Source organism: Phoxinus phoxinus, assembly GCF_949152265.1.
Source record: "Phoxinus phoxinus genome assembly, chromosome: 3".
NCBI classification, from domain to species: domain Eukaryota; kingdom Metazoa; phylum Chordata; class Actinopteri; order Cypriniformes; family Leuciscidae; genus Phoxinus; species Phoxinus phoxinus.
The window spans coordinates 31,994,927-32,014,647 of NC_136878.1; the positions used below are offsets into that span (position 1 = coordinate 31,994,927).

At 42.6% G+C, this 19,721-nt stretch overlaps 1 protein-coding gene across 1 annotated transcript in view; it reads right to left on the reverse strand.

Moving 5' to 3' along the window:
- Positions 1-10,770: 10,770 nt before the first annotated feature.
- The window catches only part of LOC306995614 (leucyl-cystinyl aminopeptidase-like), a 31,319-nt gene continuing 22,368 nt past the window's right edge, over positions 10,771-19,721 (reverse strand). The window contains exons 29-37 of the mRNA XM_079607370.1: positions 19,432-19,583; positions 17,367-17,455; positions 17,085-17,268; positions 15,420-15,576; positions 15,117-15,301; positions 14,742-14,903; positions 14,510-14,650; positions 13,687-13,768; positions 10,771-13,585 (exon numbers count right to left, since the gene is read on the reverse strand). Coding sequence (XP_079463496.1) covers positions 13,454-13,585; positions 13,687-13,768; positions 14,510-14,650; positions 14,742-14,903; positions 15,117-15,301; positions 15,420-15,576; positions 17,085-17,268; positions 17,367-17,455; positions 19,432-19,583 — 1,284 coding nt within the window. The 3' untranslated portion in view covers positions 10,771-13,453. The remainder of the gene's footprint in view (positions 13,586-13,686; positions 13,769-14,509; positions 14,651-14,741; positions 14,904-15,116; positions 15,302-15,419; positions 15,577-17,084; positions 17,269-17,366; positions 17,456-19,431; positions 19,584-19,721) is intronic.

The following is a 19,721-nucleotide window of genomic DNA, read 5'->3' on the forward strand; positions in this document are numbered from 1 at the left end:
CCTGTTGAAAAGACATAGTATTCATCCCTCCTGGGGTGGTATCGCTCTTCTACTGTAGTATGGCACATAGTTGAAATTTGACTAACTGGGGCCCAGATTAGTAAGCTAAACTGACTGTCTGCTAGCCACCTCATGTCACAGAAGTCAGAGAAATCCCAAAATATAGAGACTTTCACCTAGATATCATCAGAGACCGTGTCTGTTCCCTCCTAAACCCATTTTAGGGTACATTTTTTATTGATGTTAAAGGAGAACTCCGGTCAATTTTAACATTGAGCTCAATTTTTAGTAAATTTGGAGTGCTGTCAATACAGAGAACAACGACAAAAATCGGTGTTGCCTACACCGTGTTATCCTCTTTTTAAAATTTGCACCCTATTGACTTGAATGGGGCACGTTTTAAACCTGCTTTTATTTCTCTTATCATCCTTGATGTGTCATTACAAGTGCCCAGCCATTTTAGATGGGTCTCGTGTTCACTCTGAAGGAATCATCTAAAATGGCTGGGCACTTGTAATGACACATCAAGGATGATAAGAGAAATAAAAGCAGGTTTAAAACGTGCCCCATTCAAGTCAATAGGGTGCAAATTTTTAAAAGAGGATAACACGGTGTAGGCAACACCGATTTTTGTCGTTGTTCTCTGTATTGACAGCACTCCAAATTTACTAAATATTGAGCTCAATGTTAAAATTGACCGGAGTTCTCCTTTAACAGACATAATGCAGATGAACAAATGATAAAGCTCAGTTTACTGAATATCAGATACCTTTCTACACAAGCACTTATTGTACATTTTATGATCACAGATCTTAAACTAGATGTGCTGTGTTTGACAGAAACCTGGCTAAAACCTGATAATTATATTACTTTAATTACTTTATATTACTTTACTAATTATATTAGTCTTTGAAGTCAAGTTAAGTCAAGTGATCTACATTTATATAGCGCTTTTAACAATGTAGATTGTTTCAAAGCAGCTTTACAGTGATAAAACAGATAATTTAAGGTAACAGAGATTGTTTTGGCTTTATAGCAGTTCTTGAATAAAGATATTTTCCAGCTAAAGTTAGTTTTGATTGATTCACTTCCATCGCAACGACTATTAGTTATTAAATTAGACTGCTAAGATAACACCGTTCTCTCTAAAAGCGAACCTGTGAGAAACGCTGATGGCGCTCACGGGCACATTACATTTCATACAATTACATTCATTCTTTGCAATAGAAGATTAAAAAATTGTCTATTAAACTTAAATAAACAAAATCAACATGTGTTAGACCAATAGACTGTAAAAAAAGATGGACGATGCACCTTCAAAAGTGAAGTCGCCAATGTCCCAATATAGCGCTGATTTGGGACCTGAGTCTACGCAGTAGTGAGCGTGAAGTGGAACCGCAGTATCAAGACCCCACCCACACTCCCGCAGAATCAGGTTAGTACAGATTACTACAGAATAACTCATTATGTCAACATCATATATGTGACGTTTTGGCTTCACTTTTCAGGACTTGTGCGACACACTTGGTTAGACCCTATACATACCAAGCTACTGAAAGAGATGCTTCCAGGAGTTATAGATCCTCTTCTTAACATTCTCAATTCATCTTTGCCATTTGGATACGTACCAAAAACTTTTAAACACAACTTGATCCAAAATAATTATTTAATTACAGGCCGATCTCAAATCTACCTTTTCTGTCAAAAATACTAAAGGCAGTATCCTCACAACTGTGTTACTTTTTAGAAATAAATGATTAGGGTTTAGACCATAATAGTACTGACTCTGCTCTCATTAGAGTTACAAATGATTTTGCTCTTATCCAATCTCTCTATTAGTGTTATTGGATCTTAGTCATGAGTTTGATTCTTTCGACCGCAACATTCTTTTGAATAGACTTGGAAATTACATTGGCATTAGTAGAATTGCATTGGCATGGTTTAAATCATTCTTATCTGACTTTGTAACAGTAAATGAAGTGGCATATTGACCACAGGTTCAGGTGGATGTACCACAAGGCTCAGTACTAGGACTGTTGCTTTTCATTCTGTACATGCCTTGGGAGATAGGCAAGGCAAGGCAAGTTTATTTATATAGCACATTTCATACACAGTGGTAATTCAAAGTGCTTTACATAGAAGAAATTAAAATAATTACATAAATAATAAAAGAAATAAGAATAATAACAGTTTAGAAAATAAAATACAGTGCAAACAGTCGGACGAACAGTGGCACAGTGCTCATTCAGTAAATGCAAAGCTAAGCAGTGGTAATTCAAAGTGCTTTACATAGAATAAATTAAAATAATCAAAAGAAATAAGAATAATTAAAACCCTATCTGAGATGGAAGTGATTGAGCAGGTTTGCGGTGCCACTGGACCTACAATCCAGGGATGTCCTCTGCTGGGGTGGTGTCCCCCATAGAGCACATTTCACTTTTGCTGTTTTAAACAAACAGCGATCCTCTATACTCTCCGTAGTATAGATAATCTTCACTCGCCTCGTCGGAGTGAAGCTCTCCCGTTCCCCTTCAAAATCTCTTCCAATCAGACAGCCCTGATAATTAATAATCACCCCTATCTTAGAGGGAAGTGGTTGAGCAGGTTTAAGGTGCCACTGGACCTACAATCCAAGGACGTCCTCTGCTGCGGTGGTGTCTTACACCAGTATTGCCCAGTGGGGCCCCCACAGAGCACGTTTCACTTTTGTTGTTTTAAACAAACAGCGAACCTCTACTCTCCATAGTATAGCTAATCTTCACTCGCCTCGTCGGAGTGAAGCTCTCCCGTTCCCCTTCAAAATCTCTTCCAATCAGACAGCCCTAAAAATTAATAAAATCTTCCTGAATCACAGTTTGGAAAATAAAATAATAAAATACAGTGCAAACAGTCGGACGTATTTTACATCAACCAGTAGCTATAGGAAGCTACTGGTTGCATGGCATTAGTTCTCTTACGTAGAGTTCTCTCCTACTGCGTCGAAAGACGCTACGGGAAAGATATTTCTTTTCGAGATTGAAGCCTAAAAATGAATCCTTAATTTTGTAATAATATGTAAAACGCTTTTCTGTAGCATACAACCTTAGGCGGAGCAAATCACGCGCCCATTGGCTGCTCCGCCAGAAAAGCACAGCCTATGCGAGGCCAGTGACGCTGACCAATGAGGACGCTTCGCGCCCTCTGCGTCACCTCCCGCCGAAACGGGCGTGGTCTAGGCCTATAAATACGAGCTCGTCCTACTGAGGTGCTTGTTTCAGACGGCTGTGGCGGCTCAAATCCAGTCCTACGATGCGTGTAGCTTCGTGAAGAATAGAAAATCAGAGTGGGAGACAGGAATCATTGACAGGAATCAGACTCCCACTCTGATTTTCTATTCTTCACGAAGCTACACGCATCGTAGGACTGGATTTGAGCCGCCACAGCCGTCTGAAACAAGCACCTCAGTAGGACGAGCCCTTACCTGAAGCCGCTGGTGTTCGCCGCCTTCAGCCGCCGTTCCCTGCTGCGCTTCTCCGACGTAGAATATCCTTTCATTCTTTGTGTGTGTTTTGTGTGTGTGTTCGCCACCGCGTCACACATTTTTTCTCACAGAAAGAGCAACGAGTGTCTTTCTAAAGATGCCTCGTGATTCCTGCGGCTCTTGCCGAGCCGCGCTCATCGACGGGGACCACCACGTGCTGTGTGTTTCCTGCTTGGGCGAGGAACATGCAGCTATCGCTCTCTGTGATGGCGGCTGCCATCACTGTGACATGATGCCCATCGCGACTCTGCGGACTCGCCTTGCATCATTCACGGAAGCTGCTCTTCCACCCCCTGTAGCGCCGTGCCGTAAAAAGTGCCGCGCTCAGCGGGTCCCGGAACCTCCCTCCACGAGGAGCTCGCCGCCGCCACCGCCGCCGCTAGCTCCTCTCACCGCGTCGTTGGAGTCGCTCTCCGACGGACAACGGCCGCAGCCCGCCGCCTTGTCCGTCATGGACGATGACCAGCAAGCCGTATCTGAGGGGGATGACGACTGCTGTTCGCTTCTCGCTTCGGGAAGTGAGGGATGGGCGAGCTCCGTGGACCTCCCCTCCCCCGCTGTTCCGGAACGCCGAGGAGGGAAGAAAAGCATCGAGGCAGAGCTGATGCGTCTGCTCTCACAGGCCGTGTCGAGCCTCGGCCTCGATTGGTCGACGCCCGAAGAGCCTGCTTTCAACCGGCTGGATGGCTGCTTCCTCTCTGGAGACCGCGCTTCGCCCCCCTCCAGGCACGCCCCGTTTCTTCCTGAGCTTCATGAAGAGGTGGCGAAATCATGGAAGGCGCCTTTTTCAGCCAGGGTACGTACCTCTGCCTCGCCAGCATTCTCCGTTGTGGACGGTGCTCGAGACAGAGGCTACCATGCTCTCCCTCCGGTCGAGGAGGCCGTAGCGACCCATCTTTGCCCACCCTCTGTTGGACGGCGGGCTAAGGGAGTTCTACCATCCAAAGCTTGCCGCACGTCGTCAGCTTTGAATGGCCGTGTGTATTCCGCCGCCGGACAAGCTGCATCGGCGCTGCACACCATGGCGGTGCTTCAGATCCACCAGGCCAACCTCCTCCGCAAGCTAGACGAGGAAGGCCCGGGCGCGATCAACGTACCTGACTTACGTAGCGCCACAGACCTCGCTCTTCGTGCTACATAGTCCGCCGCACACGCCATCGGTAGGATTATGGCCACAGCAACTGTTTCCGAGAGACATTTGTGGTTGACGCTCTCTGAAATGGCGGAGTCAGAGCGCTCTGCGTTCCTCGACGCTCCCGTTTCAGCGACTGGCCTCTTCGGATCGTCCGTCAAAGACTTCGCGGACCGATTCGCTGAGGTACAGAAGACATCGCAGGCCATGAAACATTTCCTGCCGAAGCGCTCCAGTTCCGCAACAGGCCGCCCTAAACAGCCGTCTGTCCGAACTCAGCAGCGCGCCGTGCCGGCCCAGCAGCAACAGGCCCGAGAGAGACCACGGTCTCGCTCCGCCGGACGCCGCCCGCCGCCGTGTGGTCCTCGGCCTAAGATCTCACTCAAGCCCGAGGCCTCGGCGCCATCCTAGCCCTGCTAGGAAAAAGACGGTGTTCGGGTCCCGCTGCGGCCGGACTTCCACCAAAGATTCCCGCTTGTACAGCCCTAAGTTCCGTGTTTGTACCAGTGTATTCAGCAGCCAACAAACCGGCCGTAAAGCCCGTTTGCCTGCACACAAACGCCGTTTTCACAGATAAAGATAAACAGACCCAGATAAATATAAAAAAGAGTTTAATTTCTGGTGTTCCGGCCACGGCCGATGGTGTAATGTGTGTAACTGCAATGCCCACCCAGTGCCCATTCATTCACACAAGCACAGCCCCGTACAACACAGGGTTTGCACACATAAAATCGACTCATGTCGATTGTGCTTTACATGTAGTGAGCGTGCCCACTGTCCAGTGCCCACAACCACTACACACTGCACGTTGCGCGGTTTCTGTAAAAACGAAACCAACGAACGGTCAGTCAGTTCACAAACACAGTATTCCCGGTGTTATAAATGTGCCCGCTTCCACGCGCCCACATTTATTCACAAATATAACGAGCCCTACGGGCCTCGCCCCGTGCGCTCTCTCTCAACTCAGAGTCGAGCGCGCGCGGGATGCACACTGTGTTAAACATGCCCCCCGCCTCAGACGCCACAAATATAACGAGCCCTACGGGCCTCGCCCCGTGCGCTCTCTCTCAACTCAGAGTCGAGCGCGCGCGGGATGCACACTGTGTTAAACATGCGTCCATGTTACAGCACACGGTTGCTCTCGTGTCGCCGCCATTTCGCGACCAGGGCCCAGATTACATTCAACCCCTAGTCACGCGTGCAGATGCATGGGAAAGACTTCCCGGGGTCTCAGAATGGGTGCTAGAGACTATAAAAAGAGGCTATTCGCTACAGTTTTATCGACGCCCTCCCCGTTACACGGAGAGAGTCGAAACAACGGTGAAAACAGAAGTAGCACATCTACTTCGAGCCGAAATAGCGAAGCTATTGAGCAAAGGGGCCATAGAGCCTTTATCTCAAGCTCAGAGCGAAGGGGGTCTGTACAGCAGATATTTCCTGGTACCGAAGAAAGACGGGGGTCTTAGACCCATTTTAGATCTGAGGCATCTGAACAAAGCGCTAACAAAGCGAAAGTTCAGAATGCTCACGACCAGAAAAATCCTCGCGCAGATTCGCCGAGGAGACTGGTTTATGGCAATAGATCTGAAAGACGCGTATTTCCACATACAAATTGCGTCACGTCACAGGCGATTTTTGAGATTCGCCTTTGAGGGCCGGGCATATCAGTACACAGTCCTGCAATTCGGCCTGTCTCTAGCACCTCGTACATTTACAGTGTGCATGGACGCGGCGCTGGCACCCCTGAGACTCCGGGGCTTTCGAATTCTGAATTATTTGGACGATTGGCTGATTCTGGCTCAATCGCCTTCAGAACTCACTCGCCACAAGACCCTAATACTCAATCACCTCGAGTGTTTAGGTCTGAGAGTCAATTGGGAGAAAAGTTCACTGTTTCCCAGTCAAAGGGTCTCCTTTTTAGGACTGGATCTGAACTCACTGTCTATGACAGCACGGCTGTCATCACAGCGCAGGCGAAACATCCTGCAAGTGGCGAAATCCTTCCGCAGCGGTCATATAGTGCCGCTCAGGAGATTTCAAAAAACGCTAGGCCTCATGGCCTCAGCCTCGGCGGTACTACAGTTGGGCCTGCTGGGCATGCGCCCACTGCAGTTCTGGCTGAAAGCGCGCGTACCGCGCCGAGCATGGGTTCACGGTCGTTATCACCTCAAGGTCAATCAGGAATGTATTTCAGGCCTGACACCATGGAGAGCGTCAGACTGGTACCGGTCAGGTGTAAGCCTGGGGACTTCCTCGAGCCTGAAGGTGGTGTCCACGGACGCGTCCACCTCAGGCTGGGGAGCGCTGCTCGAGGGCAGACCGTTCTTTGGCCAGTGGGCAGAACGAGTCGAACTACCGCACATAAACTGCCTGGAAATGATGGCGGTGGACTTTGCGCTGAGGCGCTTTCGTTCTCGGATAAAAGGGCACCACGTCCTGGTCCGTTCGGACAACATGTCGGTAGTAGCCTATATAAACCGCCAGGGTGGCGTGAGATCCCGAAACCTGGTATGGGCCCAGCACAACCTGCGCTCGCTGAGAGCAATGCATGTGCCAGGTCACCTGAACGTAGGCCCAGACAGACTCTCACGGAACAACGTTCCGACAGGAGAGTGGTCTCTACACACACAGACAGTGCGTCTGTTGTGGAAAACGTTCGGCAGAGCGGAAATAGACCTGTTTGCAAACCAGGAAAACGCTCACTGCCCGGAATTCTTTTCGAAGAGCACGAACGCGCTGGCCAGTGTCTAGCCCCGCCGTCCGCTCTATGCTTTTCCTCCTGTCTCACTCCTGCCTCAAGTGCTGGAGCGAATCAGGAAAAGCGGATGCTCAGTGCTTCTTGTCGCACCATACTGGACGAATCAACCCTGGTTCCCAGTTTTGATGCGACTGAAGGGTACTGCTCCATGGCCGATCCCAGTGAGGAGGGACCTCCTCTCGCAGGCCAAGGGCTCGATTTTGCATCCTCGCCCGGATCTATGGTCCCTACATGTGTGGGCCATAAACGGGTACCCACTAACCTCCCAAAGGGAGTATTAGACACGATCGAGCAGGCTAGGGCCCCGTCTACCAGACGCTTCCAAATGGTCGGTGTTTTCTGGCTGGTGTTCAGACCGAGGTCTGTCACCCCTTCAGTGCGGGGAAACAGAGATTCTCTCCTTCCTGCAGGAGCTATTGGATAAGGGTAGGACCCCATCCACGCTCAAAGTCTATGTGGCAGCCATATCAGCGTTCGTTAATCCAACGCTTGGCCGTTCACTGGGCAGAAACGAACTGGTGGTCCGTTTCCTTAGAGGAGCCAGGAGGTTAAATCCTCCAAGGCCTCCTTCAGTCCCCATTTGGGACCTTTCTACGGTGTAAAACGCTATGAAAGGGGCCCCTTTCGAGCCTATTCACTCAGTTGACATGAAGCACCTGTCTTTCAAGACCGTGTTTCTTTTGGCTCTCGCTTCAGTGAAGCGTGTGGGGGATTTGCAATCGCTCTCAGTCAGAGCCTCTTGCATGGAATTCGGGCCTAACGACTCTGTAGTCGTGTTGAAACCGAAGCATGGGTACGTACCTAAGTCCCTCAACACACCGTTCAGGGCTCAGGTCATCTCCCTGTCGGCTCTGCCGGCCTCTGAGGACGGAAACAGCTCCCTTTGCCCGGTCAGGGCATTAAGAGCTTATGTGTCCCGCTCCGCTGTTTTTCGACAGACGGAGCAGCTCTTTGTTTCGTTCGGCGGGCGCTCTAAAGGGCGAGCTGCGACGAAACAGAGTCTGTCTCGATGGGTAGTGGACGCCATTGCGCTAGCCTACGCATCTAGAGGTTTGGAATGCCCTCTGGGCATCAGAGCACATTCTACGAGAGGCATGGCCTCTTCGTGGGCTTGGTACAGTGGGATCTCGTTACAAGATATCTGTATGGCGGCAGGCTGGGCCTCCCCGTCTACATTTATAAGGTTCTATAACCTAGAGGTTCCTGCGTTGCAGGCTAAACTGCTCTCGGTCTAGATGACTATGTATGGTGTTCCTGCCCTGCGCTGCGGCCCAGGTCACTCCAATGTTTTAAGCATCACTCACTGACAGTGTGTCCCATGAGCATGCTATGACCCCTCATATATATTTAATATTTAAAATATATATGTTATTTTGCCCTTAGGGGCACTATTATAAAGGGATGATGCTAATTCTAGCCGCTCTCCCTATACATTCTTGGTGTAGGCGCTTGTATGCCAGGGCGCGCGCGCCCTTGGGTGTCTGTGTCGGTCCAAGAGCACGCACGGCGTGTTACAGAGGTTCCCGTAGCGTCTTTCGACGCAGTAGGAGAGAACTCTACGTAAGAGAACGTACTCGGTTACTAACGTAACCTCGGTTCTCTCTAGGAGAGGGAACGAGTACTGCGTCTCAGGCCGTGCGTGCCCACGCTGCGTCGCTTCAGTGACGAAAATCAGAGTGGGAGACAGCTATGCTCGTATTTATAGGCCTAGACCACGCCCGTTTCGGCGGGAGGTGACGCAGAGGGCGCGAAGCGTCCTCATTGGTCAGCGTCACTGGCCTCGCATAGGCTGTGCTTTTCTGGCGGAGCAGCCAATGGGCGCGTGATTTGTACCGCCTAAGGTTGTATGCTACAGAAAAGCGTTTTACATATTATTACAAAATTAAGGATTAATTTTTAGGCTTCAATCTCGAAAAAGAAATATCTTTCCCGTAGCGTCTTTCGACGCAGTACTTGTTCCCTCTCCTAGAGAGAAAGGAGGTTACGTTAGTAACCGAGTACGTTTTCACTGTTATGCTGATGATACTCATGATACATGATACCTCTTTATTTCTTTTCAACTGCTTGCTTCCTTGCTGGCAATTATAAATAAACAAATCAGTGATATTAAATTGTGTGTATGTAATGTATTTTCATTCCCTGTAACTATGGAACAAGAGGGTAACAACAAGCATCACTTTAATTTACAGCTCACAATGTCACACTTACCCTGTAACATGGAACAATAGTATATTTCCCCCAGTATGTAAGCAAAAGTTGCAATAGTTTTAGTTTTCACTGCACCTTTGTTAAAAAAATGATTACTGTATAAATGCACAGATATGTAATTTTGAAAAAGCATACAGTATGTATTGGTACACTTTTATTACAAAAATGTTGTGTTTGTGCTTGCTTAATTGCTCCCAAATGTAAGATTGCTGTATTATAATAGTAGAATAAGTATAGGTTCTAAAGTACAGTATAAATAATTTCTTAATTATCCTGGTTGTTACCCCTTTATTCCCACAACGTTATATTCTGTTCCCTTATACTTACATAAGTACACTATAATTACTGAAAGTTGCGCTGTGAATTTGTCTTAATTATGCAGCATTTCTGGGCTGTAATCTAAAGCGTTGCCCAATATTGTTTACTGCCAGCAGACGGTTAAGCCACCGGAAGTGTTTGAGCAGCCATGTTGGTATTCCCTACTGACAGAGGGCTATATATTATACATTGTATTATTGTTAAAGGTCAGTTGAGGCCAGAAGAGAACTAAGTCACTTGTGGTTTGCTAGTGGATGTTTAAATCACCAAAACCACAAATGGAGTGTCATCTTCAGGGCATCTTCATCTCCAGTCTGGCTCATCAATGAAGTTGCAGTTGGCCAGCATATAACAAAAAGTGAAATAGTGAAGCCATTAGCCTATAACCAAAATAAGCCTCAATACACTATTGTATTCTGGAAACAAGGCCTTCAAAATTGCATATTTATAAGCAACTTTATTAAAAGCAAACCCAAAGGTGACATAACTAAGCAAGCATGACAACACTGCCTCTCGTGATAAATTGTTTCTCGTGACCTCAAATTATTATTTATTTCCTGTAAATTATAGGTGAAACACTAAATTATGTCATTCCAAACATTTTAAGATACTCATCTGACCAACTTTATTTATGCTTCACAATAAGCTATTGTGCTCTACTGTGAGTCTTAAACTAACACTAGCAAAAACTCTTCCTGCAAACACCAAAATAAAACCTGGAATTCTGAAAGCTCTCGGATTCACCCAGTTGTTACTTAATTTAACAAACATAAGCTCCAACAAAAATCATATCACTATAATATAAATGTTTATAAACACAAATAAACATTATATGAAGCATACAGTAAGCATTTATATTTATTGTTTCTATTAACAGTCCTTATTGATTTCACATTGTGTGTTCTTCTTGCACATAAATGTTTGGAAAAAAGAACAAGAGAACCAGAGAGAGAATAGTGCCATCTACTGAATATCTAGACAGAAAACTTGTGCACACATTTTTATTTTTTTGTCTTTTATAAAGATGGGTCAGTGGTTTTTCATTAAGCAACATCTTAAAAAACATAAAATCCAAACCCAGTGAAAAGCTGTTTAACAACATAAAATAAGACAATTTCCCCTGCAACCTGGTCAAGCAAATAAATATATTTTTTCTTCAGGCATTAGAATGTTTTCAAGTCATTTAACACAGCAAATGTTTCACAAGCAAGCATATTTCTCCTTTAAACTATGTCAAGTTTAACATCTGGAATCTTGTAAAAATAGCATTTCAATTAAGCAGCAAACACACGGACACAGTGGAAAAAAATATTACATGGATACTTATTTTGTGAATGGCAGCCAATAACACAAAACACCTCATGAGGGACATCACAGAAATCAACAGGTTTATATGAATCCTAAATTATTATCCTAAATCAAAATAATTTCAGAAAACTGATTCAACACTGTATTTGTGTTTAATTGACCATATTATAAATCCAGATGAATTCAGATACATGGGAATGACAATCATAATGTTTGTGTTTAAATCAATCCATAATAACAAACATGAATACATTCATCGATAACTGTACCCTCCAAACTAACATTAGAAGTGCCCATTACAGTGTAACAATGCTGCCGTTGTCCTTCCTTTAAAGACTATCACTCACTTTTATCACAAATATATGAATAAAGCTGCTGATCAAGGGCAAAATTACTACTACAAATGAAATAACAACAATGTACCAGCTGTATTACAATGTACCAGTCATATTCAACATTTTATGAGGTCAAAGCACTGAGCTATAAACAAAAACCTGAAAGTGTATTATTGTGAGCTTTAGTCACAGTGAGCAGATTTTCACACTCACACAGGGAAAGAACTAAAAATCTGTATGGAGCTAAAACGATATTAGAAATGCATGCATAAAAATGCACAAATATTCATGCACACAATATCATCTCATGATAATATCCCAGTAGATCTTGTTCATTAAAATAAAGCTAAATTGTGTGTGTATTTGTGGTTGTATTATGAGTTTACAAAATGTAATAAATGAATTTGCATAAATGTGCATCTCGACACATGCATTTATGTGAGAATGTGATATTGTTTTGACTCCATATTTTTTGACAAACTAAACGCATTTGAAACATTCTGCAAAAACAATTCCTAAATAGCTAGAAAATCGGTGAGGAAAATATGCGAAGAAAAAAACTTAAATCCTTGAAGAGTAAAAAAAAAATCAGTAGCAACCAGTGAAGATCAGCAAGGAGTGAAAAATCGAACAACTCTCCATCAGTGACGTGACTTTAGAGGCCTTTTTTGTCTTGAAGCAATTTGACAAAAGCGAATGACCCTTAACTAAAGCTATATACACAAAGACTTCTCCAAACTGGCTAACAAATATATATATCCGAGTCAAATCATATGGGTAAAACGAGTATGAGTTTACATTTTCTTTGCCTCTTCTATATTTTACAACAAAACTAAAATATTTCAGCTTCATCAGAACATACATGGCAAAACCCAAAATAAAATCCACACTTATCTTTTAGAAATGCTAACTTAAACTTTCCAATGACAAACAAACTCTCTTTTACCTATTAGGCAAGCCTGCACAAACAATAGATAATATACACACTCAACTCTAAAATTAAACTTTAAAATACATCTTGTGCAAAGGATGAAAGTTGGAACAATTGTCAGGCAATGACATTTACACAGTGCTGGATTACAAGCATTGCAGACTATGCAAATTATTAAAAACCATCACCGGCGCATACATAAATAAAACTTTTATACTAAGAAGAAAGGGGCTTGTTGTGACATCTCTTGTCGCATGATTTCAGTATTTCACTAGGCAACTATTATTTTTGGCATTGCGTGAAAAGGGCATATTTAAGAGATACTGATGGGAGGTTTTGGTCTGTAGCCACCGACATTAAGTAAAAGGGATTAAATGCATGATATTTAAACAACAACCAGATTTGCCCTGAGCAAGGTGAAATTTTGAATAGTGCAAATAGTGCTTGAGGCCAGAGCCATACATATACCGAGTTGGGGCCCTCCAAATGAACCACAAAAAGAAAACACGCCAACCTTTTCCAAGCAGCAACCCTAAAGTTATGACACAGGAAATCATATGCTGCTGACTTTACGCTTTCATTTCACTCAGAACTTAAAGGAAGAAAGAAAATACATCTGCTTTACACTTAATATCCAAACCTGTTTATTTACATAGCTAGTATTAAAGTATTAAAGGCTAAATGTTTTCAGAAAGATATCTAGTAAGCTTCTGGCTAGGTCACAGTTCACTGGAAAATTCCCTATAAGACGCCCTGAAAATAGATGTTTTTAAACGGCCCTTTACATCCAAGTAAATCTGCCCTTCTGTCTTCAGTTTGACCTAACGTTTGTACATTTATGGCTCTGGCTGTAATATCGGTTATATCACTCACACCTGCATGTGCCCCGTGACATCACCTGAGGGAGTGAGAGGCACAAGAGAGGAGCCGTCTCCTCCTCACACTACAAACAGTGCTGGAGCGTTTTCAAGTTATCCTCCATCCATCGCATGTTCTGCTTTATGGTCTCAGTGGCCTCCTGCACGATCCTCATCTGAGAACCTTTCGCCCCAAGAGAACTGAAGAAGTTTTGGGCCTGGATGAGAAAGGTGAAAAATAATTCAGTACAAATACATGACCTTTTCATTTAAACAAATATATGATCATCTTTTTTTTTTTTTTTTTGGATGAACAGACCTCCATGAGATGAGTTTTTGTGGAAAATTGACTGGTTGCGGACATGATGATGCTCTGAATGGGAAAGGATCCGAGAGGAAACCTTACATAAAGAAAATGGAAAAGGGAAAACATTAAATTACACATTGATTGTGTACGTGCAAAACCACCTTTTTATAAAAAAACACCAGATTATAAAAATCTTGGTTTCTATATTAGGCCTTAAAACATTTATGATCTTTCTACACTAAGGGGCCGTTTACACAACACCATTTTCAGCTAAAAATGGAAAACTTTTTATGCGTTTTGGATGTTCATTTACACTACATTTTGGGGGCCTGAAAACACGAGCTTTTGAAAACGGTACTGTTATCGTCCCCATGTAAACAAAAATGTGCATTTGTGAAAACGATGACGCCATGTGCATGCGTATTACGTGTTCAGTCTATATGCGCATAGTGTTTCTTTACAAAGTGACATTGCCAACTACTGGCCTGGCATGAATAATACAGCAACTTTAGTTTAGTTTATTTGACAGATCCGTGTGAATGGGGATCGGTTTGAAAACATTGGCATCTGTACGCAACAGAACGCAAAGGAAAAAACGTTTCCGTTTTTAGAACATCGTTGGCGTGTAAACATACTCTGAACGAACACTGTTTAAGGTGTTTTCATTACCTTTACTATGCACAATCAGTGTATGGACATGCATGTAAAGACTAAAAGGTGTAATTTTTACATTAAATGTGTGCGGATTCAAAATGTTGCTAAAAACAAATATTTAAGTAACCCTCCTCCTCCAGGGGTTCTTTGATTCTTTAAGTATGAAAAGTTCACCACTCACTTTTGAGTGATTTTTTCCCAGTTCTCCTTCACAAAATCCCAAGCGTAGAGGTAGCCAGCAAAGTTCCTGGAGATCGTGTGGATCACCAAAGGAAAGTCTTGAGTTTGAATCTCACTTCCATCAAGACTATTCTTCAGAATCCTAAAATGTAAAACCAATTGAAATTCAGCATTGCATGTGCTGACAGCTCGAACGATTTTCCCTCCCAACAGAACAAGTTGTCCAGCCTTACCAAATGATTTTCCGTACATCCTGAGTGCTGGCCAAAGCTTCCAGTGTCTTGTGCTTCTCTGTGTCATAGATGGACTGTGTATATGTGTTTAGAAGCACATTCCATCCGTCATCTGTTTGGGCAGCAACTTTGAAGACAGTTCTCATGAGATCACTGGGAATCCTAATACAACACGGTCGGCATATAACAAGAAGAGAAAAAACTGCAGTTAGGAGCACAAGAGTCAAGGGCTTTAGAAAATGTCTCTCCATCTCTTTGCAGAATAATAATAATAATGACTTTTTTTTTTTAAATCACAAGACTAGTTATCAGTTAACGAAGAGCAATTCAAATAATTCAGTCCAGGGTAGCGGGTCAATCACTACTCAAACTTACGGAGAAGTCATGTTGGAAAGGATCCACTGATCAAACAGATGTTTGGCCTGTGTTGTGCAGTTGGGTCTGTTGAGGGAACATGCCATCTCCAGCAGGGCAGACCGAAGCGTCATCTTCGACACAGAAGTTTCCGGTTCCCATGACTGACTCTCCATCAAACTTCCAAAATGGTCGTCGATGTACTGCTGCAAAGATGGAAGTCAACAACTTTTAGAACTAAATACATTGTCCTAAGATAAAATAAAGAGAGACATTTGAATACAACAGCTACATAAGATGTTGTAGATGAGCGTTGTTTCCTACCGCCATTCTAGACGCCAAGTTCAATTCTGATCTTTTGTCCAGCAACCTGTAAATCTGATCAAGCTGGAAGAGAGCTTCAATCACAGGAGCCGTCTCTGTCTCTTTTTTGATGTAATTCGTTAGGTTTAAGACCTGCGAGAAGGACACCCTTCCCAATCTGGAGGAAAGATGAGGCATTGTTAAGCATCCCAAAAATAAACATATTTTTGAAACTGATTGATCGTAGATCATCCACATTTATCTGAGGATAAATTTCCTCTCTCTGAAAAAGAAAGCCTGTAATTCTCAAAATAGTTTGTTTGTGTACATGGATGTGTGTGCGCGCGCATGTATCCAAGCATGCACAGGTCCGAGGCTTTTATCTTTGCGAGTACACATGCAGATATGTTAACATGAACATGATGAACATGCTCCTGAACACTAAATGTTTCTCTAAATTTCGATCTCCCCCATTCATTTTCAATGGATGGAAATTTTTGACCAATATAAGCTCAGACCAACGAGGCCTACAATCAGTCAGTTTAAAAAATAAATACAAAACCTGTCCTAATTGAAAGTTGACAAAAAGATTGAATCCCATATTTGGTGATAATATAGCATAACGAGATATTTATAAGACAATTTTTTAAAATTGTAATAATATTTCAATTATAGTACTGTATTTTTGATCAACTGAATGCAGCCTTGATGAGCATAACACATAAAATGGTAGTGAATTTCAAAATAAAAAAGGACAAATTTAATATACACTGCAGAAAATATTCTTGAAAGAAATATTAAAACATATATAAATATTGCATACTGATTTTGATAAGTATTACAGTATTATCACATCACTATTCTCAAATGTACAACACATGATGTTCATGATGGAATAATAATAATTATTATTTTTTTAATTATTTAAAAAATGTTGTATTTTTTTTTAGACTGCAATTGACCCTTCGCAGGGAGCTTGATTGACAGGTGATCTGACCAATCATACTTCACCATCCGCCATTTTGTCCGACAAAGCAGTCGAATTAGTAGATTAACATGGGAGGATTTGAACTTGAAAAACGGAGTGTACTAACGCCTCTCCTCGGTTAAAACAACATTCCTTCTGATGTTCATTCATGTTTATTTGATTCTATAAATAAACTAGAACGAAGAGATGATCGGTTCACAAGCAGCTTTAACTGATGCTCTTACAGCGATCTGTCAGACACATTAAAGAGCCACAAAATGGTATTTGTTTAAATTTATTTTAAAAATGACTAAATTTGAAAGGTGAGACTTTGTTTAATGTTTAATATCAAAAGTAACAGAAAAAAACCCTGGTCTGTCCTGTCTGTCAGCGCGGTGTCAGTGTCCTCTCTGCTCCGCGATGTATTTTTCACTGCGTGAGAACATGGTGTGGCGTGAGAGCTGCGCAGCTTGTCGGACATAGCGACAGTCACTAAGGGGTGGGCGGGTCTTTGCGAACGGTCAATTGCAAATAGCAGTATTATCAAATAAAAAAAATATGTTATGGCTGAATCACAAGAATACAAACGATTGATAAATAACAATAAATGAATGATTCCCTGATAATGTCAGGTCTTCCTTGATTGTAGGAATCCTGTAGCATCAGCTCTTTAAAGTCTTGTCTAATAACTTTAACCTTTCATTTAAAATCAGATCTACCTGGAGAGAGCAAAGATGTTATTGATGAGAGCTGCTCTGTCTTCACAGGGGAGGACAGTCATGTCCTCATTCAAAGCATCAATCAAGTCCTTCCATCCCTCCTTATCATAATGCACTATGTAGAAGCCATCACTCCTGAAGTTGAACTTCAACCACTTCACCTTACCTGGAAGCTTTAATATGGCTGGAAAAGATTTAAAGCAACAAACAATATATTATTATTTCCAGTAGTTGGAATCATCTGTCTATGTCCGTACACTCGGTTCTGAGGACAATGCTCACCTGTTTTGTCCTTGAGATGAAACACTTGCTTGCAGGAGCTGAGAACACAGCTGTCGTTCACATATGTCAGGGGAATATGCCACAAGCTGCTATATGTAACACAAAAGTCGATCAATTAACATTATACATTAAGACTTCAAGTAAAGCTTGCTGTTTTAATAGATCATTACAACAGAGCTCGTTTAAACCTCTGGAACCTTAATACAAACAAGACTTTTCTATCTCATGCCATACACTACAGTTAAATGCCAATACTTTTGGCCACAGCTGTGCTCTAGTCTTCAGTGTCACACATCATTCTAATATGCTGATTACAGCTCAAGAAACATTTCCTCTTATTATCTGTTAAAACAGTTGTGGTGCTTAATTTTTGTGTGGAAATAAAACGTCCAAAAGAACAGTATGTATTTGAAATGGAACTCTTTTTAAATGTCTTTACTTCCACTATGTTTTTAAACGTTCCGATTTATGTACTGGTATTTTACATCATTTCTAAGAGTAATAACAAAATAAATTACCTATACACTGATGCAATCTTTGTTTATTCTTTTAAAGGGTTAGTTCACCCAACATTTTTAATTCCGTCTAATTTACTCACCCTCATTTCGTTCCAAACCACAAATTAAGATATTTATGATAAAATTGTAGTGATTTCTGTCCCTCCATTGACAGCAACGCAACTACCACTTTGAGGCTTCATTCTAGTGTTACACAGCATGTTTGAGCTTCTACAAGAACCAATGAGGTTAATTCTCGTGTTAAGAAGCACGTTTGAGCTTCAGCAAGAACCAATGAGGTTCATTCTCATGTTACACAGCACGTTTGAGCTTCTACAAGAACCAATGAGGTTCATTCTCGTGTTACGCAGCACGTTTGAGCTTCCACAAGAACCAATGAGGTTCATTCTAGTGTTACACAGCATGTTTGAGCTTCTACAAGAACCAATGAGGTTAATTTTCGTGTTACGCAGCACGTTTGAGCTTCCTCAAGAACCAATGAGGTTCATTTTCGTGTTACGCAGCACGTTTGAGCTTCAGCAAGAACCAATGAGGTTCATTCTCATGTTACACAGCACGTTTGAGCTTCTACAAGAACCAATGAGGTTCACTCTCGTTACGCAGCACGTTTGAGCGTCCAAAAGAACCAATGAGGTTTATTCTCTCGTTACGCAGCACGTTTGAGCTTCAGCAAGAACCAATGAGGTTCATTCTCGTTAGGCAGCACGTTTGAGCTTCAGCAAGAACCAATGAGGTTCATTCTCGTTAGGCAGCACGTTTGAGTGTCCAAAAGAACCAATAAGGTTCATTCTTGTGTTATGCAGCACGTTTGAGCTTCCTCAAGAACCAATGAGGTTCATTCTTGTGTTACGCAGCACATTTGAGCTTCCTCAAGAACCAATGAGGTTCGTTCTTGTGTTACGCAGCACATTTGAGCTTCCTCAAGAACCAATGAGGTTCGTTCTTGTGTTACGCAGCACGTTTGAGCTTCCTCAAGAACCAATGAGGTTCGTTCTTGTGTTACGCAGCACATTTGAGCTTCCTCAAGAACCAATGAGGTTAGTTCTTGTGTTACGCAGCACGTTTGAGCTTCAAGAGGGTGGTTCTCGTTTGTCAAGCAGGTTCAGTTTAGCTTCTGTTTATATTCGCTGATCAATGTTTATTTGAGAATAAAAGCCTAAATTAAATCTGTTCATCATTTAAAGTGATCGTGTCTCAGAAAATTTTGACTAAACCACTCAATTAATTTGGATTAGATTTACAATCTCTTGACTTTTTGAAGCGTCAAAGTGGTAGCTGTCAATGGAGAGTACAGAACTTGCTCAGATTTTATTAAAAAGATCTTCAGTTGTGTTCTAAAGATGAATGATAGTCTTATAGGTTTGGAACGACATGAGGAAGAGTAAATTTTGACCCGGTGCGACAGTCAAGTGCAACTTATTTTCCAGAACATATGGTACCTAAAGTAGCAAAAACCAACATTACTAACCAATAGCAAATGGATATAATCTCGCCCTAATTCATTACAAAACATTTTTAGATCAACGTTTAAGGTTCAAATCCTCTACCTGTCGTCTGTGCTGTTTTCAGCATTCAGAAGGAAATGTTCTTGCGACAATGTCACTTGAGTGCCATTCCTCTTCACTGTGATCAGAGGAAAGCCCTTATGAACAGTCCAGGTGTTCATCATCTCAGATACACTTACATTTTGTTTGCTCACCTATGGAGAACATGGATGTCAGTGTACGCTAATATAAACATGGCTCAGATGTCAGCTTAGTTACTTTTTCATTAAGTATAGTAACTGTATGCATTACACTCAAGAAAACTATTTGCTTTGTTATCGTAAATGTTAAAA